At 39.6% G+C, this 27,500-nt stretch overlaps 1 protein-coding gene across 3 annotated transcripts in view; it reads right to left on the bottom strand.

Annotated features, from left to right (window-relative positions):
• Window positions 1-2,943: 2,943 nt before the first annotated feature.
• Window positions 2,944-27,500, bottom strand: part of LOC147020547 (fos-related antigen 1-like) — a 34,239-nt gene continuing 9,682 nt past the window's right edge. Inside the window, exons 1-5 of one of the 3 annotated variants that reach the window (XM_085895973.1) lie at window positions 18,829-19,164; window positions 16,759-17,016; window positions 12,082-12,189; window positions 6,520-6,985; window positions 2,944-4,105 (exon numbers count right to left, since the gene is read on the bottom strand). In XM_085895973.1, the coding sequence (XP_085752099.1) occupies window positions 4,053-4,105; window positions 6,520-6,985; window positions 12,082-12,189; window positions 16,759-17,016; window positions 18,829-18,942 (999 nt within the window). In that variant the 5' untranslated portion in view covers window positions 18,943-19,164 and the 3' untranslated portion in view covers window positions 2,944-4,052. Of the gene's footprint in view, window positions 6,986-12,081; window positions 12,190-16,758; window positions 17,017-18,828; window positions 19,165-27,500 lie in introns of those variants that run through there. The other 2 variants (XM_085895974.1, XM_085895975.1) reach the window with 2 other exon arrangements.

Genomic DNA, 27,500 nt, shown 5'->3' with positions numbered 1-27,500 from the left:
ACTCCAAGTCGAAAACTATGTTCACCTCAGGGATGCCATGAACAATGATGGAAATGCTGCCAATGTTGGCCAATTGGTCATCTTGCATTCCAGTTTCACAGGTGGTCCCCGCTTACATGCATGAGCGCACTCAGGATGACATGACATGTGTGAAACTATGGCCATCCTGATCTCTTAATCACCTTGACCTGCAATCCAGCTTGGGAGGAAGTGGCTAATGAACTGATGCCAGGCCAAAAACCACAGCATCGCCATGATTTGCTGGCAAGAGTATTCTGACAAAAAATGAAAGCATTGAAGAATGTCATCACCAAGGGAAATATTTTTGGAGCCATTAAGTGCTACATGTACACAATTGAGTGGCAAAAGTGTGGCCTGCCACATGCCCACATTCTGACTTGGCTTCAAGATGAACTTCGTGTGCACAGAGTGGATGACTTCATCGGTGCTGAACTGCCAGACTCAGTAATTGATCCACTTCTGTTCAGCACTGTCAAAACAAGGATGGTGCATGGTCCCTGTGGAAGCATCAATCCAAACTCACCATGCATGAAAGATAATGCACAAAAAGGTTCCCACGATATCTTCTGAAAGAGACACAGACTGGACAATATGGATACCCACTGCATCGTTGGAGAAAACTAGAAGATGGTGAATTCACAACAACCCTCAGAGTTCGTGGTTGTGAGATTGAAGTTGACAACAGGTGGATTGTTCCACACTGTCCACTCCTCACATGGCTATTCAATGCACACATCAATGTTGAGTACTGCCACTCTGTGAAATCCATCAAATAGGTGTGCAAGTATGTCAACAAAGGATCTGACATGGCTGTATTTGGCCTGACAATGCATGGGACTGTGCATGATGAGGTTCAGCAAGATGAAATGGGAAGATACATCAGTGGCCATCTGGAGTATCCTGAACTTCTCAATTTATGAGCGACATCCCACAGTGGTTCATCTCAGTGTGCACCTTGAGAGTGGCCAGAGAGTGTACTTCACTGAGGCGAATGTACATGAGCGTGCCCAAGTCCCACAAAATGCAACTCTCACTGCTTTCTTCAATCTCTGCCAGGATGATGAATTTGCTAAGACACTGTTGTATCATCAAATACCCAAGTACTACACATGGAATGTTAGCAGCAAGAAGTGGAATCTCCGCAGAGCAGGACAAACTGTATCAGACCAGACAGACATCAAAGCCAGTGATGCACTTGGCCGTGTGTACACTGTCCATCCTTTACATTCAGGCTTTACACCAAAGAGGTGACCGTATCCTTGCCCTTCGGGTCCTCACTGAACGCAGAAGAGAGTTTGGGCAGGGGCTGCTTTTGCAGCCTGTGTTGATCTCTGCAAAGCATTCAATTCAGTGAATCGGGATGTCCTCTGTTGGATTCTTGGTCTTCGTGGGGTGCCACCAAAACTGATCAATCTGATGTCTGAACGATACTTTGTTACTGGGAGTGCAGTGAGATGTGGTGATACCATCTCTGACTTATTTCCAGTTGTTTCTGGAGTTCATCAGTAGTGTGTACTGGCCCCCACACTTTTAAGCACTTGTATGGACTGGATTCTGGTTAAGATGTCGAAGAGATCAAGCTGTGGTGCATCGTTTGGGAATGTCAAGATCTGTGACCTTGATTTCGCAGATGATGCAGTCATCTTTACGGAGGCTCTAGACATCGTTTTGGGGGCCCTCGATGTGCTGAATGAGGAGTCAGAGCCACTGGGATTATGGGTTTCCTGGGTGAAACACTAAGATCCAGGCTTTCAGTGACATTGTGGATGCTGCTATCTTGTCTGTACCTGTTTGTGGTGAGGATGTTGAGGTCACAGAGAGATTCACTTCCCTTGGCAGTGATATTCTCTGCTGGCTGTGAGCCAAAGATCAATCGACGTCTGGGTCAGGTCTGCAGAGTTATGGATTCACTGGATCATAGATTCACTGGTACCTCTGCGGGAGGACGAAAGTCTGAGTCTTCATGTCCTTCGTGCTTCCAGTCTTGCTCTACGGATGTGAGACTTGGACTCTCATCAGGGATCTGAGATTGAGACTTAATTCCTTTGGTACCAGGTCTCTTCGGAGAATCCTTGGCTATTGCTGGGAGGACTTTGTGTCCAATGAGCGACGTGCTACTTTGGCGCATGCTCCCTGACCTGACTTTAGTTAAAAAAACCACTGGTTTAACACCTCATTTAGCAATGTCTTTTTCTCTTTTGTGTACCTCAGTGTGATATCTGGTCGCAATGCTCTGTTTTTGATGTTCATGCTCGATGGGATCATCAAGTCATACGTGAGCAGCACTTCCATGTTTTATGTGTTTGCTTTTGGTTCATGTTCCCATGAATTTCTGGAACTGGGATTTCAAAGCCTTTGCAGATGTGCCAGCAGATTACTTTACAAATTCTGTTATGTTGTTGTGTGTACAGCTGCTCTGACATGAGTTTTTTTTTCTGTTGTGCGTGTTCAGTCTTTAAGTACAACATATCTTTCTCTTTGCTCTCCCCCCCTCACCTTGCCACCCCCACCCCTCACTTTTGTCTCTGTTTTTTTCCTCGCCCTTTCTTTCTAGACATCTTTCAACTTTTCAAACTCTTTTGTCAGTCACATCATGGAAGTTTGTTTCATCTTCCAATCCATCGCACGGTTCTTTCCAATTTGTTTCTTAAGATTGAGTGTCAGGGTTCTTTTTGTCTGCAGGTTTCCACTTCAGAATGATCTTTCTCCAAATTGAGTTGGATGGCTAGGATGGTTGAATTGGTGGTCTTTATGGAGATGCCACAGTCTGACAGCCGATCATCATTCCCCATCGTAACTCCGTTGACACCCTGCTTTGGGACTACAATGAACAAAATGAACAATGCTCGATTTCCTGTGATGGACCTTGTTTTTTTTTTTTTTACGATGGTCCCTTTAAAGTAAAACACACAATCACAAGTGTTATGAAAAAATAATTTTAATCTTGTTTGCAAAACACAAAACAAAACTAAAATTTACAGTTAAGGTGACATTGTTGAAACTTTAATCCAGTATAAAAAATAAAAGCAGTCATATTAGCTGGAGGCTTTCTATGATGTTTTACTAATGCGGCTTGTTGAAATTTTCTGGAATGCAATATATTCTTGTTTTGAGCACTTGGGTAAAATTATGATTGGGTACTTCCGACATTTACATTTTCCTACAAATGAGATATGTGCAATAGTCCAAGGCACGGCAACTTTTATTTATTTATTTTCTCAATATACAAGTCCATAGGATAAGTAAGAAAAACATTTTGTCATTACACACATATATATATATATATATATATATATATATATATATATATATATATATATATATATATATATATATATATATATACATGTATACATTGTTATATTTTGATAAAATAAATAATCATAAAGTATATGTGTATGAGATTATTTCATTAGTCGTGTCTTGGACTATTGAGATTACCTCGTTCGTATAACTTTTTGAATGCCCTTGTACCTTCCTTATGCAGCTCCTTCCACAGATTAATTACATTCTTAGGGTACAACAGGAGCTTGTCTGTGCAGCAAATGGAGAGACCTACAGCTCATTCTAAAATAACTTATTTTAAGCCAAAAAAAAAACAAACAACAACCAGCCAAACACTACAAAACAACCAAATACAATACAAGTAACAACCCGAATGCTTATTCATCGCAGTGCATAGTAATCCTTTGATTTTAGAAAGGAAAAAAAATTACGGACATGCTTTCTACTCTTTGTAAACCAATTATAGAGATTAAGGTGCTGTACACATATTCCAGTGGGACTTAACCAAAATAAAATGGCAAAGGCAAAAACAAGCAGTCATAGACTGGTACTTACGAAATCGTCAACTTGACCCCTGACCTTGTCTAATAAAAGCTGTCTCTAGAGAAGGCAGCGACGCAAACCAGAAGTTTATACGATGATTCTGTACCAAACCATCAAAAACCGAATGTTTGACCTCACTGTGACCTCGACCTTTGACCGATTTTGACCAAAATCTAATCAGCGCTAGCCATCACCCTCCTGAATCACGTGGTGTAATTTGATATTGGTAGCTTCTTCCGTTCTCGAGTTATTGTGCCTACAAACAAACAAACACACAAACAGATGACGGAAGTCATCAATATACTTACGAAATCTTTAGATTTCGTAAGTAATAATTAATGAAAATTAAGTGTCCGTGCAATCGGTGTCTTGGCCTTGTAGCTGTGATTGTAATCACCTTAAATTTCTCAGAAAAAAATGTTGCCACACAGAGTAAAATAAAACAAGAAAACTCTTCAAGGGATTAGAACATTACATGCAGTATTAAAATATGGTCTACATAGGTAAATAAATAATTTGCGGTACTTGAGTTGATATTTCTGTTATATATATACGTTTCAAGAAAATAGTGGTTTTATTGCATTTAAATGTTTCACTCTGAAAGCAGGACTCGATGCTCACTCAATATTAATACTTACCCATTACGTCACACACTTTCTTGGAAATAATATATCAATTTGGCACTCACCAGTACAACAAAAAAGCCGTACATGACAACTTACAAATATATTATTTCCTTTTCTTATGAATATATCATCATTGAATATTTTCCATTTAAGAGTTGTCGATGGCTTTCGAGGGAAATGCATATCCTTTGCATATTTCATAAATGTTTATATCGTAACAATAATTTGTGATCACCACAAAATAAATATTCCCATATTATTTGTCTGGTATTATCTTGGCGATTGCTGTGTAAACATTTAATCCTACTTTTCTTCATTTTCAACTTGATACACGACTCGGCCATAAAAACATCTAAAATGGCTGGACCGGTCAAGAGAACCAACAATCTGATTTATCTAACAAAGCTCACAAAGGCTTTGCTCTGGCCACAAGCCATGATCCCTGAGCATTCGCAGGTGAGTGTGCCAGAACAGTTTTCGAGCTATGCAGGTACCAACAGATAGGCTGAAAGTGACCCAATGGCAGCACTTTCAAGTTTTGTTTTGCCAAGGATTATGGACAATATCTTGGGTACTTATACAGTATTTTTTTTTTAATTTAATCCTTAAAAGTCAATCCTTCAGAATCTATCTACAGTATATGACATCATAATGTTAAGCTATGTTTAAATGGTTATGAAAAAAATAATTGTTTTAAGAATTGTCACTGAACAGTTTTCACATGGAAGATGAGGTCCAGAATATGGGATGGAACAGTTTTGGAAAAGCACCTTTGATCACTCAGGGTTAAAGAGTACCTGAAGGAATAAAATGTTTGCAAGAATGACATCGGTTATTTGTGATATAGTTACCCTTTAATAGGGTTAACAATTTTACTCCAGCTCAAAGATGTGGCTTTGCTTTAACAATCTTCGATGATAACTGCAACAATCTCATCGCAAACTACATTAAGTATGTAGATATGTGATAAATGACTGAGGACTTCAGCACGTCTTGGCAGAAATTCCATGCCATTCATGCCACAAATCCTGTGATTTAAAAAAAAAAACCTATTCGTTCATGATTGCTGTATGCTGTTTCGAAGAGAATGAGCTGTAACTATATTTAAACATGAGAAAGAGGTGCAATGGGATTAGATTTGTCTTAGCTGAGGAAGGATGTGAAATCAATTCTCTTTACTGTGACCAAATCCTGCACCAAACGAACCTGGAAGTTCATGGTCTTTTGTCTTGTAATAATACTGTCTTCATCACTTTGCCAGTCCCATCGGGAAGTTAATTACAAAACTGTTCTTCAGCTCTAAGTATTTATTTTTGTCCAGATTCTTGGTATGGATGCATGTTAAAGCTTTCTGAGATGTTTCGCGACCTTAGTCGATATTATGCATCTGATATACAATGTAATGTTGTTTTCTTGAGTTTGTGTTTTGCTTCACATCACTTCACATGAAAAAGTACTACTGAATGGTGGTATATATTTGAAGAGCTCAAAAACAAGTAGGTTGACATATTAGGCATATGTGTGGATAAAGCAGCTGATTCTTTTCTTACGTCTCGAAGTTCACAAATGTGCACCATCGATATGACTCATTTTCAATGTGATTTACTGATAAAGCATATTTTTGAAAAGTACACACAAATCTCCTGATCTCTCGACTCTTTTGTTTCCATGTGTCCAGTTTGCTTCAATCTTCAATTCTTAAAAGCTTCCTCTTACTTTCTCTTCCTTTATCCTTTCCTCATTCATTAACAATTCTGAATAACTTCCTTTTACTTTTGCTTTTCTCTCATTATCAACAATTCAAATATCTTCAAATCTCTCCCACTCTCACTCTTCCTTTGTCTCTCTCACTTTCATTTACACTCTTTTCATCCATCTTGTGACTTTACTCATTACAATTTAACTACTCCTCGATGTATGGCATTTCTTCACTTGTTTGATAATAATAAATGATATTACCACTGATGTGGTGCAGCAACCTCCAACTAACCAAGCGACGTGAAGGATTATAGGGCAAGTAAAGTTGGAGAGCCACGGGACTCACTTGATGTCTGCTCCCCACTGCTGCTGCTCCTGCGTCTGTGGGCCTGGGCACAAGATCCATCAAATGCCTCTCCCTCGGGGCCACTAGGATACAGGAAAATGTTGCCGATACCACTTGGAGTGCTTGACCCCGCACTGATGCTCAGCGGTGTGCTAATCGCTGGCGGAGTGTTCAAGGACTCTGTTTCCGGCACATTTATTGTACCACTTGAGATTGCGATTTGTGGAAGGGAATTGGTTGACAGCAAACGTTTAGAGAAATACTTGGAAGTTTGGACAGCTGCTCTCGAGCAAGAGTGAGGTTTTTCAGTATTCTCCACCTTTGTTTCTGTCTCAGTCATGCTGTCCAGAAGCTTGCAGCTACCTCTATGAGTAGCTAGTATGATTTCCAAATGGTCCTTCTCTTTTTGCAAAATCGAAATCGCTGACTGCAGCCTGGCCTTCTCCTCCTCCAAAAGATCAGTCTCCTGTAAAAACAGACAGTCAATAATGTTTATTCAAATATCATTAAAATAAACTATTGGTTTTCTTTGCGTGGAGTTGGGGGGAATAGGCAGTTAGTAATGCAGAATGAGGAATTCACAATGTACCATCAAGACACCTTTCACTTTATAGCTAAAAAATATTAAGTCTAACCAAAAGATAGTCTATTATTCATCACAAATGCAACTCAGGATGGAAACCAGAAATCCAAGGAAATAACTATGTTTGGGGTTGTGACTGCGATGTTATCACTGATGGAGAAACACTATACTGTATAATATATTAGCATTTCTTTTGTACAAAAACTTGGAAAATATTTTACCTTATCACATAAAGGTGCAAGCCCACCCATTCGTTTTCACATCATTGAGCAGATACTGGTATGCATCATTATAATTCTGTATTTATTTAATACCCCTTTTGTACAGTTCAAACTGAGAACTGACAAAAATACATGACATTAACTGACACAATTAAGAAGGAGAAAGCATCTAACAATGCAAAGCCGGTCCGCGTCCGCTTTGTATTCAAACTAAACTTGACGAAAACTATACTTAAAAAAATTTGTGCATTTTTATTCCTTTTGGTTCTCCATATTGTCATAATAAAGGTTTGTTGAAGATTTGATGACAAAAGCTCAATTTGTAATAATGTTTTGGCTTGGACAGACACACTGAAGCTAATTGTAAATAAATAAAGAAACACGGAAGCGATTAAAAAAGCGGAGGATCTCACAACGTGCTGCGGATGAGCTGATAAGGCGTATTTGTAATCACTTTGACATTTTGATCAAATTATTAATTCGTGTTCTCCATATTGTCGTCATAAAGGTTTGTTGAAAATTTGTTGACAAAAGTTCAAATTGTAAAAAACGTTATGGCCTGGACACACATTCATTATCATGATGTACCATAATCATTATCACTGCATTTCATCGTTTTCCCTGCTGAGAAATGAACATTTTATGGGGGAGAGGCCTCCACATTATAGCGCTTTTCCCCAAGCCACTACCTTCCCAGAACTTGTCTCCAAGGGGGAAAAAAAACACTCGTGGCTCATTCAGCGGGGCTAATAGGGCCTATTTATAGCTACGATGACTTCGCCCTTTCACATTTTGACCCAATTCTTAATTATTTTCTCCATATTCTCACAATAGAGGTTTGTTAAAAATTTTATGATTAAAGCTCGAATGATAAAAAAGGTTATGGCCTGGACACACACACACACACACACACACACACACACACACACACACACACACACACACACACACACACACACACACACACACACACACACACACACACACACACACACACACACACACACACACACACACACACACACACACACACACACACACACCAAAACAGCCCCTCTCCTGCTGCACAGAGGATGGGTTAATGAAGCCACTTTATTACATATGAATATGTTGCCAAATCTTTGTTCCCCACTTCTGCCCCATTGTATCATATTGCACTGGTCAGAACATTATCCTGCCCATCCCCCACTACCTTTCTCTTCTCACACCTCATGCATCATGTTGCACCTGTCTGAATCCCCCGGTATTAATCATTCTATCTCCAGCTTTAAAACCACATCCTTTCTGGTACATCCTGAAAGAGTAGCCCATTATGTGCGAGTGTTATGGCTAAACTCTCCACCTGATCTGATCTATAGGGTAGCGCTTGGAGGGAGGGGGCATATCCATTCCCCCAAAATCCCTTCAAATCGATACAAAAGAGCAGCTACATCATGCCTACACATCAATGAATGAATAGCTCGGTGTTCTCTGGTGGTCTAAAAAAACCCTCTCTTCCTTTTTGTAGATGATTCCACATTATAGCATACAGTATCTCATCTCACTGACAAGGAAACAACTGTGTCACTATTCTGATCTAAATTGATTAGATGCTGGTCTGATACATTAGACATCAAACTGTAATTTGAGAAGCATCTCTTTGTGTGTTTTTGTTGTTGTTATTTGTTTGACTTCTATGTACTCCAGAACCGCAGGACGGAATCAGTTGAAAACCAGTGGTTATACTTGGCATGTGCACAGGAAGGTTTAGGTGGTAAAAAAAAAATCATATACCTACAGGTTCAGGGTGGGGGAAGTAACCCAGCTCCCTCTCAGTAAATATGTGTGGCATGACGCCATTCCTACTGAGAGCGGGTATTACAAGTCATACTAAAGCAGTAAATATGATGATTATAATATTGTTTCAATGAAAACCATGGACATCACAGAAGTGGGGGATTTATCTTATCTGTAAGGTAATTAGATCGTCAAATGAACACACCTGTGTATTTCCACGGTCAGATTCAGGAAGAGGTTCAGTCTCTTGAATGTCTCGGCCTCACCATCATTCATGACCTTTCCTGTGCCGATCACTTTGCAAAACTAACCTCCGAAACCAGCTGCTGATTGGGCATTCTCTATCGTTCCGAGTCACAACTTCAAACATCGGGGCAATATCCCTAGGCGCTAACCTGGTAGCAGCTGGATAAGATAACCAGGGAACTACTGGTAGGCATGGATGACCCAAAAATATGTAACAGAGAAGAAAGAAAGTAAATACCTATGGATTTTTTTTTTAATGCCGTGAACAAACTTTGGTGCATCATGGGTAATAAAGGTTGTGGTCAAGTTTCATTGAAATTGTGTGTGTGGTTTCAGAGAAGAAAGCAAATACATATTTTGGGGGGAAACCAAACCAACATCCCCAGTCTATTCAGTCCCCTTCTTTCCTCCACGGCTTCAAGATAGCAGTTCACCACTAGCTCGGGTCATCTGCCATCCATACTCATGACCTCTCTCCCATAAATGACCCCATTCTCAAGCACTCCCTTTTTACAGGTTATTGTGATTTTCCCCCTCCTCACCACTTTTCAGTTGGTAGTTGTCGGTTGGTTTGTTCCTTTTCTGTTTCATCCCTGCTTTCCCCTTCCTCTTCTTGCTGTGCTTCAGCTTGTTGACCCCCATATGTCCTTCTCCACATCCCCTTGATCTCACTCATTTCTACTCTGCTGTTCATTCCCATTCTGTTCAAGCTCTTCCACAAGCCTCGATCATGGACAGGGTGGGGCATTTATATCTGACGGTTTTATTATCCTTATAACTTTTGTTTCGAAACCAAATAAAATAAAATTTCTCTCCAACATAGACACATACTTCAAGTTTTTAAAATCAATTTTGATTCTTTATTTCTTAAAAATTACATCAGACAAATGGGCCCCTTTCAAATTCATGAATTCACGACAGCGGATCATCATATTGTTCATTACCGCAAGCAATGTCTCTTGATCAATAGAGTGTATGGTTGCAGTGATGTTTGCCTTCAATTCATCGATCGATGTTGGATGTTCCTTATAAACCTTGCCTTTCAGAAATCCCCATCGGAAGAAAACTGGTGGAGTTAAATCTCAGGGTCTTTTGGGTCTTGGGGGTCTTAAGGATCTTTGGGGTCTTAAAGGCTCTCTCAAGGTCGAAGGGGTCTCAGCAGTATAAAGGGTCAGAGGGTACATTCCAATAGCAAGTAATTAATGAATATACGTACGTAATTAATAGACACAAAGTATGACATGCGCGCGCGCGCGCGCACACACACACACACACACACACACACACACACACACACACACACACACACACACACACACACACACACACACACACACACACACACACACACACACACACACCTCATCCATTTATCATAGATTCTTCACCATTGAAAGATAGGGCCAAAATGGTATATAGCATAATATCTCAAAAATGTATTGGGCTCAATATGTTCTAGTGGACCAGGCATTGTGTGGCAGAGGTATGCACTCCACCGAGTGCCCTTCTAGTTTAAATTGAATTATATACTTGAACACTCCACCCATCCATCAGGACCATACTCTGTGCAGAGCGTTGGTGCTGCCTAAGCAGTCTCCTTGGCTATTGGACACAATCCTGGACAGGTCGCCACTCCGACACAGGATACCATCAAGCTGGCACTCATTTTGCCGACCTCAGAAGGATGACAGGCAGAGTCAACCCCACCTGGTATTAGTTCAACAACCAAGTGGGATTTGAACTCAGGATCCTAGAATCCCAAGCCACCACCCTAACCTTTAAGCCAACACCAGGCACTTGAACACTGGAGAACACAAATCTCCTTCTAAATACTTCCAAGAACCTCCAGTTTTGCAGTACTTGGACGTGGTGCATAAGACTGCTAAACTTCCAGATTTTTAAAAAACGATCCATGAAACATTTTTCTATAAAAATTGAAGTGTATACTTAAACACTGCATGGGGCACCGTGTTCTCTGAACTCTCTAGTTAGGTACTGTTCCAAAACCTTGCTCCCTTGGATATGTAATAAGTATGTGGCTTCATATGGTTATAAGATCACATATTTGTTGATTCTGGTGTAAACAAGTAAAATGTGAGAGTTACTTAACAACGTTATTTCATAACTTCAACAATGCCACAAACTTATAAAATTAAAATAAAATTAAATAATTGAATTATTGAACAATCTTGAAACCTTTGATTGAGGGAGTTTTCGAATCAACTTGTAATCTCATGATAAATAACTTCCACCTGAACCTTCATCAACAGCTTTTTCTGACTTCAATATTCAAACCACACTATCCTGAGCTGGACCGCAACAGAGTTGCACCACAAGCAACTCATACGTGTTTAGTCATCACGTTTTACCAACACATCCCGATTTAGGTTTTCTTACTCACGAATCTCGAAGTGCAATCGCAGATAAGTGACTAATAAACACAAATATAAGATGAATGCGTGATGCAACCATTGGTGGCAACGATTTCTCAAGTTAATCAGACAACAAATTCAAAGAACGATCACTACAGAGTGGAAACGTGAGGACTTTTGGGAATCAGTCTTGGGAAACTCAACATGATCTTTCACAATGTTAGGCCTTTGTGACTGCTGACCAAGTTCTCCATCCATAAGGTTTTTTTTTGACAGTGTCTTAAAGTTCATGAAGGAGCTAAGATAAATGTGAACAAAACAACACTTATATTTCGTGTAGGAGAATGTGTTTGACTGGACTTACATTTTGCAGTTTTTCAGTAAGTTCTCGCCGGCGGTTTCGACACCGCGCAGCTGCTATCTTGTTTCGTTCTCGCCGGAGCTGACGCTTCTCCTCCTCTTCTGAATTCAGCTGGAGATGGCACAACTGATCAGAATTCAAGCATGATGGAAAACCGACTGCACATTGCTTTATGGTAACTGTGAATGTAATCATTCTAATGCAATTAAAATTGCATTTCAAGAAAGAGCTGACTATTTGCCCTTCCTATTTCAATAACTTCCTGAACACCGAATCTTTCAAAAGATATTGTGAGATCTCTAATGTCTACATGATTACAGATAAAACGGTCAGCTCAACATCTTCGAAGAAGACCATCCTCTTTTATGCTGACACTACACCAGAATAATAGATTTTTTTTGGTACCGTCCTAATCTGCTTAGAAGGTAACCGTGAACTTTGAACAATGAGACAACTAATCTCAGACAGCAAGTAAGCTCTCACCTGAAATATTCTGCATCACATGATGAATAATACTTGTACAACATGTTTAAAAATTTTTTTAATAGCAGCAATACCCCTGGGCACTCACCTGGTAGATAATGGAACTGAAGAGGAAGTCAATGTGGGACAGAATCAGCAAACTGTATCAATGAACCAATGTTATAGCAAATACCTATTGGGGGGGGGGGACAGGCAACCCCCCTATACACTCCCTTAGGCCCCGATTTTTTTTTAACGGACTGAACAAACTTTGGTACATCATGGGTGATGAAGGTTGTGGTCAAATTTCATCGAAATCATATGTGTAGTTTCAGAAAAGCAGTTGCAAATGTTTGTGCATGGATGGACAGACGGACGGATGACGCGCCATCCCATAAGCTCCCCAGAACTACGTTCCGGGTGAGCTAACAACCATTAGTGGTCCTGAAAACCTGTTAAAAAATATTTTTTATTTGTGTTTGTCAAGATAAACTGTACACTTATTTTTTTAAATAATGACTTAAGGCTTCCATATAAATCACATACAGGACAAAGACATTAGTAGACGTCAATGTACTTTTACATGAATGACAAGGACATATCCATCCATGCATTGGGACCATACTCTGTGCAGAGCATTGCTGCTGCCTAAGCAGTCTCCTTGGCTATTGGACACAATCCTGGACGGGTCACCACTCCGCCAAAGGATACCAGCAAGCCGGCACTCATTTTGCTAAACTCAGAAGGATGACAGGCAGAATGAACCCCACCTGGTATTACTTCAGCAGCCATGGGAGATTTGAACTCAGGATCCTCAGATCCCAAGCACACCACCCGAACTATTAAGCCAACACCAGGTATACAAGGACATGTGGAGGACTTGTAGGATAGCCAAGAGATACTCACACAAACTTCCGAACTGTCTAGCCGAGGTTTGAATCTCGGCCGAGATATAAACTGTCATCTTCGTGTTTCGCAGGCATGATGATACATCAATGTGTGCGACATCTTTGGATGGACGTTAAACTTGATGTCCCACTTGAGAGCATTAGTTTATGGACATACGTAAGTTGAAGATCCCACGATGTCCTTCGCAAAGAGTCTCCGAACTATTGGCAGTACCCTCGACAAATGACAAATTCCTCCTCTAACCAACAGGAGGCACTGCATCGACAGCACAGCCGCTCCCTGCAGTAAGTGATGGCACCCGCAGCCATGCACTACATATGATAAAAGGACATGTGGCCAAACAGTGTATATGGGATTTGAATGTGGGTTCCCCATATCATAAACCAGGAGTTCAAATGGGAACAAGAATGGGACAGCCAGTTTAATGTGACTTGGGCAGAAGGGAGAAAGGGGACGTGCTGAGAAGCTGAGCTGTGGATGGAGAAATAATGGAAAAGAGGTAGGTAGGAGAGGAGGAAGAGTAGGGGAAGGGAAGAGAAATTTCTGGAAGTATGGGGAAAAAGGGAGGTGGAGATTGGTTAATAAATTATTCCATTTTGACACATCATATGTAGATATCCTCCCCACCCCCCCCCCCCAATTCTAAATTATCTGAGAGATACTTGATGATCTCAAGTCCTTCTCGGTGATGTAGAACATCCAAGTGCATTGTTACTTGAATGCCTTGACAACTTCTAAAATCAACTGAACTGAAATCTCCAGGATATACGAGTGTACCTTTTCTGTCAATTCATGTAGCTTTATCTTCTTTAGTATGCAGCACGTGGCTGGGGTTTACCATCAATTGTTGAGGGCACAGCTACGTCGCTGATGCAGAGCCCCCTGTAAGGTTAGTGCAGGAATTTAGTCAGGTTTCCCGTGAAATGTTTGTGGGGAACACCATGGGAGTCTTTAACATCCAGTAACTAACGCCAGCAGACGGAACATCCAGTTTAACGTCCATCCAAGAGATGATGCACACAGTGATGTCATCCTGCATGTTAAACAACTTGGTATCCAGTTTGTAGATGGGCTGAGGTTTGACTCCAGGCTACACAGGGCAGAAGTGAGTGCACATATCTTACCAGCCCAAATCCTGATGATGAAGGATTCATTGTTGACTTTGATAATGAATGTTAGTATTATTTTCTGTCCTTTCTTTTCTTTAACCTCTTTCAATCAATAGCTCCAAGGTGGACATGGTCCAAAGTAAAACGGTGTGGTGTTACAGGGGAACTTTAACTTGAACGACAACCGCACTCGTAGCGCGCATAGTCTCACCTCGCACGATCATTCTGAACAAAAATACCATCGTTAACTGAACACGCTACTATTTTGGCCCACTGCTATTACGGCCCATATACCCGTATCATCCATGAACCCTACTATGGTCACATGGTTTCTTGGCATGGGTTATGAACATCATAAATTTAATTCTTCACTAACCTCAGGTCATAGATCAGATAAAAGATGTTTCAGATTTTTCATATAAAGATTTCAATTCAACCAATTATTGCTGGAATACCACTTCACCGATGACGTCATCATTATCACCCGATGTACTCCACGGGGAGGTGATGATAAATGCCAAGTTTCAAGTTTTTTTCGTTGAGTGGTTTTGAAGAAAATAATGTCCAATTTTTTTCCTTTAATCCAATATGGCTGCCATACCACATGACCGATGACATCAGACTTCCTCTTATGTTTAAAGTTTTGCATCGATCACACAAGTGGTTGCAGAGAAAAACATTTTTAAACCAGAAATACACAGACGCACGCACGACGCATGCACACACACTGAAATAGTCTTGAATCGCCTTCGGGGTGAGACTAAAAAAAAAAATATATATATATATATATATATATTTGTTTTTTGCCATGTTTCAAGCCACACATATTGTTTCTTCCATAAATTCTAGGCTCTAGGAAGAGCAAGGTGAGAGAAAGGATAGAACCCAAAGCACTTACAGTGGGACAACACGTGGACATAAAAAGCACGGGGATGAACAAACAGGAGAGAGGAGACAGAAGGAAAGATTGCGACCTCCAAGTGTGAGGGCAGTCTTGGAGGGGTAGAAAAGATCACATTTAAAGATAGAGGATGACCTGAGATGGTGGTGTATTGCAACCTTTTAGCTGTGCAGGGCATAGTGGGATTGAGGAAGGCAGTTCCACAAACAAAAGAGAGAAATAAGGAGTAGAGGTGAGCAATAAGCCTAGAATGTAGGAGTGTCACAAGGAGTGCATTACTGAAGGAATATGTGTAACCCGGTGGCCTGGAGATGGACAAAGTAGCGGGAACAATACCGGAGGATGCATGGTTAAAAATATGGAGGATACCAACTTGTCTGTGATGAGAGAGAATCAGGGCCTGTGCTTCAACTTATTTGTGGGAGATGCCAATGATGTTGAATGACTTGGATTTCACAGCATCCATCCATCCATCCATCCCTCCATCAGGACCATATTCTGTACAGAGTATCAGTGCTGCCAAAGCAGTCTCCTGGGCTCTTGGGCACAATCCTGGATAGGTCACCACTCTGACACAGAATACTCAAATAGCTCAATCATCCCAGCAAGCTGGTACTCATTTTGCTGATCAAGGAAGGATGACAGGCTGAGTCAACCCCACCTGGTATTAATTCAACAGATAAGCAGGATTTGAACTCAGGACCACAGGATCCCAAGCCCACAACCCTTACCATTAAGCAAATACCAGGGATATACAGCATCCAGAAGACACAGAAAGAGGGGTATCAGCTCATAGGTGACAGCAATACTTCATTGAGGTAGGTTCAAAGGCCTTGTAAGCTGCGAGAAATTCAGATTTAGCAAGGAAGTACTCGCTATGATGGAGAATGCTCAGTTAACTTTGGAAGCCAACTTTGTGATATGGTCTGCACTGGAGAGTGCTGTGGTTAATGGTGAGTGCCAGATGTTCGAGAGACTTAACCGAACCTCCGTGCTTTGTATATATGTATGTATGTATATATACATATATATATATATATATATATATATATATATATATATATATATATATATATATATATATATATATATATATGAATAAAACTTTAGTTTGGTGTAACATTATGAACACCACCATGACATAATTTTAACACAAAACCGCTCCCTCGTGCACATTTTAAGTTGCACAATGTAAAGCATGTTATAGCACCTTCCCACACCATTTGTCATTTGACTTCCATCCTGTTTCTTCATCTTAGCAAACAAAGCACTCTGGATTGTTGTACCTTCCCTCCCTACCTCATCAGCTCTGTGTTTGCGGTCTCCACATGTTACATTTATGCTTCGGATAACACCAGCCCCAGATGTTGTTGAAAATGGACCGAAGCATGGAGTGTGAGGCGTTGCAGTTTGATAAGACCCATGGAAAGCCCGTGTGCCAGATGGAATAACTGTAGGTCGAAGTAACCACTCATGGAGGTCTTGCCGCCCACTGAGAGCTGTCATTGTGGGCATGTCGCTTTCATCATAGTTCACCCTTTCTCCATCATGGTGTTCCTATGAAGATGTGTATACGTAGACAGGATTTGAAAACAAAATATTTGTGTGTGTGTGTGTGTGTGTGTGTGTGTGTGTGTGTGTGTGTGTGTGTGTGTGTGTGTGTGTGTGTGTGTGTGTGTGTGTGTGTGTCGTTGGTTGTTATCTCCATATACGGGTTTCAGAAGGTAGAATGGACCCCTCCCAGGTCTCAAAGTATTCACCTCTGTGTGTGCATGCACATTTCTTCCTTTTAATGCTTCTGTTAATCTCTCAACAAGTAGGAACTCGGTTGTTCATCGATTAGTATCTCAAATTATATCAATGCGAATAAAAAGTTGTCTGGTCTTCTTGGATATCCCTTGACACCACGTTGTACTGCATACCATCTCAGTGTGTGGCTGTAGTTGTGTGAGGAGCAGCTCCTGCACTTTAAAAAATGCTTCTGTTTCCAGGTATTTGCATGTACAACGGACTTCTTTCATTTCAAATGTCAATGTGTTTTTATGTATTTATGTTTCATCGGTATTAATTGAAATTTGGTTCAGATTTGGTAAAGGACCGAATAAAACTGAATCGATGTATGTTCCATCCTCCATGCAGTTTAACCACACATTACTGTACGAAAGCCACAAAAGCATGTTGGTAAATGGGTAACCAATTCAAACGCAACAATCAAATACATCATTGACTCACTTCTGGAATTATGAATCAAAATGTAAAATTTGAATCAGATGGACTGTGCAAATATGACTGGATGAATGCCAAGTTCAACATGTATATATATATATATATATATATACTGTATATATCTAGACATATTATTCAGTTAAAAAAGAAAAAGTCATATTATTCAGAACAATAATGTGGTTTTTTTGGCACTTTTTGGATTTGAGGCAATACTGTGGGTGGATGTGCGCAAAAAGCAGTTGTGGTTTGGAAGATGGACATTCCAAATTGAAGATACCACCACCGATTACAGCTATCCAGTCGAAGAACGGCTGAACGTAGGTGGCAATGCAACAAAATTTTGATTCAAAGGTTTGAGGCCTTTTTTCTCAACATGTACTGAAAAACAAAATGCAAGATGTTCCCTTGAGCTCTCGCCGGCACAAACAGAATGCAAGTCTTAGATCTGGCAAGGCTGGCAGGATATCCTCGAGGAATGCAAACTCGCCTCTTAGCTGTCATCCCAGTGTTTCACAGGCAGGGTTATTCATCAATGTGCGTACTGTCCCTCGGATGGACGTTAAACTGCTTTCTATCTTAGAGTGCACCTGGTGTCTGCACAGCAGCTAATGCACAACAAATAAATTGATTATTTGTCCATGTTTCATGTGAATGGACCTTCTATGATATGAAGGGCAACGCACATACAGACACTGCAAAATCAAATGGTGTACGAGCTTGGTCTTGAGTCGTCCACAGAACATGTGCTACAAAGTCTAGGTTTGCTTTGCAAAGTGATGAGGGACAATAAAGGGATGAAGTCGGCCCGCGTACGTGGGATGGTGTGCAGGTGTGGTGAGGCATGGTCGTTAAAATAGTGGGATTGAGAAAAATGAATGACACGCCGTGGAAGGGAAGATATAAGATGTCAGGGCGAGCTATAATTAGAAATGGGGGAGAGGAGGAGTTGTACTTTATGCAAATGTGTGATAAACATAAATGGTATTGTGATAAGAAAGAAAATGAGGAAAAACTTACACCAATGCTGAAAAGTAAACTGTAATAGTCACTAAATTTGGAAGTATATTACAGCAATGACATTAATATCTAGATCTTTAATTGTAAAAACTTTGAGAAACTTTTTTGTGACGTCACATATTGTACCTGCTCGCCGATCCTTCGATCGTTGTGTCTGCTTAATGACCTGGCAGGGAAAAGTTGACTCGCGGAAGAAGAAGACGAGGAAGAAGGAGGGCAGTTTACAGGAGAGGCGAACATGTTTCCTCGAGGAAGCAAACCGGGTTACGATCGAGAGCCAGCGTCTTGACTTGGTGCGGAAGAGCGAAGGGGATTTAGCGATCAGGACAAGGGTTAACGGAGTTGGACATGGACAAACATGGCCATAAATAAGGAATAGGGTAGAGGAGAAACAAAAAAAAGGCAGAGTAGGGCACGCGGACGACCAACTGTCCCCGCTTTGGGAGCCAGAACGGACACGCGCGTGCACTATGAATGAATGAATGAGTCAATGGTTGACTCACGCATCCACGGGGTGAGACTTGGGCGCGGAAATGGACAGAGAACCAATGAGAGACGAGTCCAATATACGGAGATAGATGTACAGATGAGGCTGTAGACATAAATAAAGCAATTAATAGGTCATTATGTAACAATAGGAATCTCCAACAAAAGATGACAATGAATTGTCACATTGTGATGGAGTTGCCTTGTTATTATTCTCAAAGTACTATGGGTGGGTTTCTTCCTGGAGCAAATACAGTAACAAACACTGTAAAAAAAAAAAACAGGAAAAAAAAGAGATGATTATTGAACCTTTGCGTCAATTCGCCACTTCACTGACGTACACGCCACCAACTATTTCAGAGGAAGTATGATGTCAGGGATTCCCTTTTGGTTGTGAGTGGGCGGTATTATATCGGACGTCATCTAGCCCAGAACTTTCTCTGAAAAACGTTCCTGTTTGTTTTTTTTTTTTACCCATAACAGTGTATTTACGACAAATATAGAACAACTCAAATATGATGACAAGTTTATCGGTTTTTGAAATTTTGTTTTTTCTTCTGAAAATAGCAGTTTAATTGTACAGTACACCCATTATAATTATTGATGGGCAAAGTGGCATCGGCTAAAAAATCTAGATTGGTTATAGCGAGGCAACATGAAATCATTGGACAACAGTATGATTAAATTGTCATGCCGAACTTAATAAATAATTTGGGTTGTCATGTTTGTCCTTTCTACCTGAGTACAGGAATCGGATTCATGAATCTGATTCCACGTTTAAATCCCATAATGCTACATTTATTTATCCTTTTATCCTTGCAATCCATGTTCAAAGATGTTGCTCTTTTCTAATGCCATCTAATGCCACACATAATACTGTGAACATATATATATATATATATATATATATATATATATATATATATATATATATATATATATATATATATATATATATATATATATATATATATATATATATATATATATATATATATATATATATATATATATATATATATTTATCGATATATACTGTATATATATATATATATATATATATATATATATATATATATATATACTGTATATGTATATATATATATATATATACTGTAAAATATACTGTATATATATCTATATATGTATATATACTGTATATGTATATATACTGTAAAATATACTGTATATATATCTATATATGTATATATACTGTATATGTATATATACTGTAAAATATACTGTATATATATCTATATATGTATATATACTGTATATGTATATATACTGTAAAATATACTGTATATATATCTATATATGTATATATACTGTATATGTATATATACTGTAAAATATACTGTATATATATCTATATATGTATATATACTGTATATGTATATATACTGTAAAATATACTGTATATATATATGTATATATATATATACTGTATATATATATATATATATATATATATATATATATATATATATACATATAAATACAAATGAATATCCACAAATGGTCAAAAGTTTTAGAACACCCCCATTTTTCCAGTTTTTACTGAAATTTAAGCAGTTCAAGTCCAGTGAATGACCTGAAATGGTACAAAGCGAAGCGGTAAACTGCCAGACGTTAAAATAAAACAAGTTTAGGTTACCAAAAACTGAAAAATAATGTAAATTTCAGAGTTGTTCAAAAAGGCCCTTTTCAGGGGACAAGTAATGGGTTAGCAACTGCAGCTGTTCTGCAGCAATGGAAGTAAATTAAGCCTTGAAAGTTGATGCAAACAATTCCTGCAGGTGTCCCAACTTTTGTTGATGAGTTACAAACCCTCTGTCTGTATAAAAGCAGTGTTGGAACAAACTGTGTTACTACAACCTCCGAAGCATTACTTTGACAATATTGCACTGCAGGAAGTAGTATATTGCTATCATAATGGCGAGAAAAAGACAATTAACAAAGGAAGACAGGCAGACCATTATAACCCTTAAAAGTGTGGGTCTTTCCTTTGGAGAAATTGCAAAGGAAGCCAAGGTGTCAGTGAGTACAGTTTCCTACACCATCAAAAGGCACTTGGAAATTGGAGGAAACTCTGACAGGAAGAGGTCTGGCAGACCCAAAGCCACAACACAATCAGAAGACAAGTTTCTGAGAGTCAACAGCTTGTGTGATAGGTGGTTCACAGGACAGCAGCTTCAAGCACAGCTTAACACTGGTCGAAGTAAGGAAGTCTCAGTTTCAACTGTTAAGAGAAGACTTCGAGCTGCAGGTTTGACAGGTCAAGTGGCAGTAAGAAAGTCATTGCTAAGATGGCAAAATAAGTAAAAGAGGCTTGCCTTGGCTATGAAACACCACCAGTGGACAACTGAAAACTGGTAGAGGGTCTTATGGACCGATGAATCAAAATTTGAAATCTCCGGTTCATCACGCAGGGTTTTTGTATGCCGTCGAGTCGGCGAAAGGATGGTTCCTCAGTGTGTGTAACCAACTGTCAAACATGGAGGAGGAAGCGTGATGATCTGGGGCTCTTTTGCTGGATCGAGAGTCGGTGACTTGCACAGAGTGACTGGCACCCTCAACTAAAATGGCTACCACAGCATTTTGCAGTGCCATGCAATAGCCTCTGGTATACACCTCGTTGGTCAGAGGTTCATCATTCAGCAAGATAACGACCCAAGACATACCTCCAGGCTATGTCAGAACTACCTCAGAAGAAAAGAACAAGACGGTAGGCTTAAAATCATGGAATGGCCAGCACAGTCTCCAGACTTAAACCCCATCGAGCTGGTTTGGGATGAACTGGACAGAAGGGTGAAAGCAAAGCAACTTACAAGGGCAACACATTCGTGGGAACTTCTGCAACAGTGTTGGGAAGAACTTTCCGAACAATATTTGATTTCCATTGCAGAAAGAATGCCACAAGTATGTTCGGCTGTTATATCTGCAAAAGGTGGCTACTTTGATGAGTCAAAAATTTAGATTAAATTTTGTTCAACAAAACGATTCCACAATTCTGTTTTTTTAATCTGCAATTGTTTATTTGTTCTATGCTTTAATTTCAGAGTATATTGAAACATTAAAATGCATAAATTTCATTAAAAACTGGAAAAGTGGGGGTGTTCTAAAACTTTTGACCGGTCGTGTACACACATATATGTGTGTGTACATATATATATATATATATATATATATATATATATATATATATATATATATATATATATATATAAACAATATGCAATATATACATATATATATATATATATATATATATATATATAAAACAATATGCAATATATACATATATATATATATATATATATATATATATATATATATATATATATATATATATATATATATATATATATATATATATATATAATATGCAATATATACATATATATATATATATATATATATATATATATATATATATATATATATATATATATATATAAACAATATGCAATATATACATATATATATATATATATATATATATATAAACAATATGCAATATATACATATATATATATATATAAAACAATATGCAATATATATATATATATATATATATATATATATATATATATATATATATATATATATATGTATGTATGACTGTTTTTACAGCCATTTTTCCCTGCTGTGCAGGGTTTGGGCTTTTTCTTGAGGCAATGTTTTATGGCCGGATGCCCTTCCTGACGCCAACCTTGGTCGCCTCTTACGACACACAGGGATATGGTACACCTATTCTAACCGGGGCATACACCGGGACCAGTACACTGGTACTCATTTCACCGACCTCGGAAGGATGACAGGCTGAGTCAACCCCCTGGTGTTAATTCAGCAGCCAACGGGGTTTGAACTCAGGACCCTGGGATCCCAAGCCACCACCCTAACCACTAAGCCAACACCAGGCTTAAATATATATATATATATATATATATATATATATATATATATATATATATATATTATATACAAGCCAGTAGGCGGCGATGGGTCGCCGAGCAGGACTGTTAGTATTGCGACACTTTGACCACTGACCTTGTGGAGATAGGTCATTATGCAAATGAGCAAGCTTGCACTTCTCATCGGGGAGTATTCGCGTGCAAAAATTTGTTTGGATCAGTTGAGCCGTTTTGCCGGTAGGGGGACTTGAATAGACATTTCGACCGAAAAACGCACTTATTGACCTTTGACCCCTGAACTAATTGAGATAGGTCATTATGCAAACGAGGAAAGTTGTCGTACTCATTACGGTCTATAAGCATGTAAAGTTTCATTCGATTCGGATCCATCGTCTTGGAGCTAGTGTACTTTGAAGTTTCAGCAGGAATACTCAATGGCCCTTGGACACCTAAGTTGAGAGGGTTGCCATTTGGAAACTATAAGATATAGAGCAAAATGGACGTCATATACCAGATAGGGAATCACCTTAAGATTATGTATATCAAATCTCATCCAGTTCCATCTACTGATAACTACTCGGTAGCCATTTGAATGAAAAGTACCGAAAATGCGTTTTGAAATCGGAAATCCCCAAAGTTCGAGGGGGTGCTGTGGGTTAACAAAGATCTCTTCTTCTTCTTCTTCTTTCGGCTGCTCCCATTAGGGGTCGCCACAGCGGATCATCCGTATGATCCGCATAGTGATTTGGCACGTTTTACACCAGATGCCCTTCCTGACGCAACCCTGGTCGCCTCTTACGACACAGGGATATGGTACACCTATTTTAACCTGGGTATACACCGGCCCAGTACACTGGTTCTCATTTCGCCGACCTCGGAAGGATGACAGGCTGAGTCAACCCCCTGGTGTATTAATTCAGTGGCCCAAAGGGGCTTGAACTCAGGACCTCTTGGATCCCAAGCCGCTGCCCAAACCACTGCGCCAACACCAGGCTGATCTGTGGGTGAACAAAGATCTAAATCGAAAATCCGGCTTGATCGTTTGTGCACAATGTATTCCAGATGATTAGTGTGAATTTTCATGACCATCCGACCATAACCCTAGGAGTAGCATTTGGCATGAAGGCACCTCCAGCTCTCGCATATTATCGATTTTTGCACTTATTGACCTTTGACCCCTGCTCTAAGCGAAATCGGTCAATATGTCCTGAGGCAAAGTTGTAGTAATCAGTGAGTACCATAAACCTGCAAAGTTTCATTTGTATCGATGCACTCACCTGGTCGCGAGGGGGCCTTCAATTTTCGCCAATTTTCGCACATACCCTAATTGTAGGGGGCGCTGAGGGTAAAGTATTCCATATATCACAAAAACCAGAACAAATTTGATAGAGCATCACCTGTAGATCATTCGTGACAAATTTCATAACCCTACGTGGGATAATGGCTTTCGGAATTGATTTCGCGTGGACGGTACCGATGTCGAAATGTTTTTCGGTTGTTGCTAGGGAACCAAAGCGTCCCAAGCAACCATCACAATTTCCAAAGCACGAGGTTATAAGATGTACCTACCACCCGAGTTTGGTCAAAATCGGCCCACGTTTACTACCAATTATGCTGATGACAAACGAACAAACATCCAAACAAACAGACAGAATTACTGACAATGAGGATCACCAATTTAGGCGACCCAATATATGGAAAAAATATATATAAATGCATATATATATATATATATATATATATATATATATATATATATATATATATATCTATATCTATATCTATATCTATATCTATATCTATATCTATATATATATATATATATATATATATATATATATATATATATATATATATATATCTATATCTATATCTATATCTATATCTATATCTATATATATATATATATATATATATATATATATATATATATATATATATATATATATATATGTACAGACTTGGCGTCGGAACAAATGTTATCGTGGGGCATTAGGGTAACCACGGGGGCGGGGGGGGTGGGGCACAAACTGCTGTTCGAGAACTCAATGTACGATGTAAATTCTTGATAATAAGAGTTTGCCGTCAACAACCAACACACCAACCCAGTTCCAATTGAAAAACATGCTGCAAAGTCTCTCTCTTTCACACACACACACACACACACACACACACACACACACACACACACACACACACACACACACACACACACACACACACACACACACACACACACACACACACACACACACACACACACGCACCCACACTGCACAAAATTTAGCCTACGTGCAAGCCACATCTTCTCTGTCTGTCTGTCTGTCTGTCTGTCTGTCTGTCTGTCTGTCTGTCTCTCTCTCTCTCTCTCTCTCTCTCCCTGTCTCTCTCTCTCTCTCTCTCTTTCTCTCTCTCTCTCTCTCTCTCTCTCTCTCTCTCTCTCTCTGTCTCGATCTGTCTCTCTCTCTATCTGTCTCTCTCATTAGAACATCATTTGAAATAGACTATATACTCCACTCTTACCGAATAAATGCAGACAGACCCAAAAATCATTTAACATTTTGCGTAATAATCATGAAAGCCAAGGCTGACATCATAAAGTGAATTAAACACACCGTTTACCTTTAGAAGAGTTGCAGGCGGCGAGTGTTGGTGCTGAACCTCCTAAGAATGGTGTCCTTCCACTCAGTTGTGCATTTTCAGGTTAAGTCCCTCTCAAACGTTAGCTGAACCAACTGGGCCTTCCTTTTGTGGAGCATTGCTCGTCTGTGGTCCGAAAATACGTTTCTCAGAGTGGAGAATGAATTCTCGCACATTGCTGTGGAGGCGCCAAATGTTAAGGCAGTTTGAAAGCAGTCAGTACACTGGGCATTCCGATCAGATGTGTGTGGTACTTTGAGAGGATGTGCTGTATAGTCCAATCCCCCTCGATTGGTTGTGATTGTTTTTGTGAGCTGAAAAAGTGTTTAGCAACTTCGTACTCAGTCTCAATTATAGACGATCGTGAGAGCTCCATAATATGCTTCACAGGCTTTACATCAAGAAATGTATCACTTTCTAGATTCAGTGCAACAAGTGCACTCGCCAACTGTGAGTTGGTCGTGATCTGTGATCTGTGAATCTGTGATCCATCGCTCCAAGCACTGAATCAATAGTGTTGTAGTACAGTCTCTGAAGTTCTGTTATTTCGTCCTCATCCCTGTGTCCTGTAGATCCCATAACGACACACTCAACCATATTCGTGTTCGCTTTGCGTCTGCATTTGGGGATTGCGGGTCTCAGTGATGCGCTGGCAGCCGTGGCCATGTCCCATACCTTATTAAACTCGTCACAATGGAGAAACTAACTTGGCAATGAATGAGAAACTGGGCTCGGTCATCTCACGCAGCAGGCCCACAGCCTCCATTCATATCTCTGCACCACAGGCCAGCACAGAGTCAATCTCAGTCAAAAGAGATGTTATGTCTTGAAGGATTTTAGAATGAACATTTTAGAATGAAGGATTGAAGGATTTTAGAAATTTTAGAACACAGTGGCAAGATGTCCCGTCCATCTCTGTTCCAGAAGACGTTTAAGCTGCACACCCTTTTAGTGCACAGCGATTGTGGGCTTCTTGCAGAATTTGTAGAGGGCATTACACACATGAAAAAAGTCCACTCCAGCTGTCTCTGCTGACATTGCGTGTACTACCACTAAGTGTAGCTGGTGGTTAAGACAGTGTACATAAGGTGGTGGAGCTGGAGGAGGCGTTGAAGAAGCAGCACCGTGTAGCCATTTTCTTATATCCATTTCTGTTCGAAGTGCAGGTTGATAGTTGCTTGCTCTCACTGAAACATATTGGTGCCAAGCGCAGTCTGACTTGCTAAAGCTAACTGTACGTTATGCGCCCGCTTATCTTGACGTAATGACAACAAATCAAACCAGTAGGTCATAGGTCAAGCACCAAACCAATGAGCATACAACCCCAAATGTGACCTCATGCAAATATGACAAACAGGAGGTGTTTTTTTTCCTTTCTTATTTTTGTTTTTATTCATTTCATTCAGCGAAAAGTTTTTCACTTTTAATATGATGAATATAAATTAATTAAGAAAACGCAAAGTTTGGCGCCAAAGGCTTGGCCTACGGGTGGGTGTGGGGGGGGGCACAATAACTCATTTGGGGGGGGCATGGCCCACGAATTCCCCCCCCCCCATGACGCCGACCCTTTAGATATATTTGTACATATATATATATATATATATATATATATATATATATATATATATATATATATATATATATATATATATATCCTGGTGTTGGCGCAGTAGTTAGGGCAGCGGCTTGGGATACAAAAGGTCCTGAGTTCAAGCCCCGTTGGGCCACTGAATTAATACACCAGGGGGTTGACTC

This window comes from Eptatretus burgeri, chromosome 9, assembly GCF_056783735.1.
Source record: "Eptatretus burgeri isolate ZD-2024b chromosome 9, Ebu_testis_v1, whole genome shotgun sequence".
Taxonomy (NCBI): Eukaryota; Metazoa; Chordata; class Myxini; order Myxiniformes; family Myxinidae; genus Eptatretus; species Eptatretus burgeri.
This window is presented reverse-complemented; position numbering and strand designations above follow the sequence as displayed.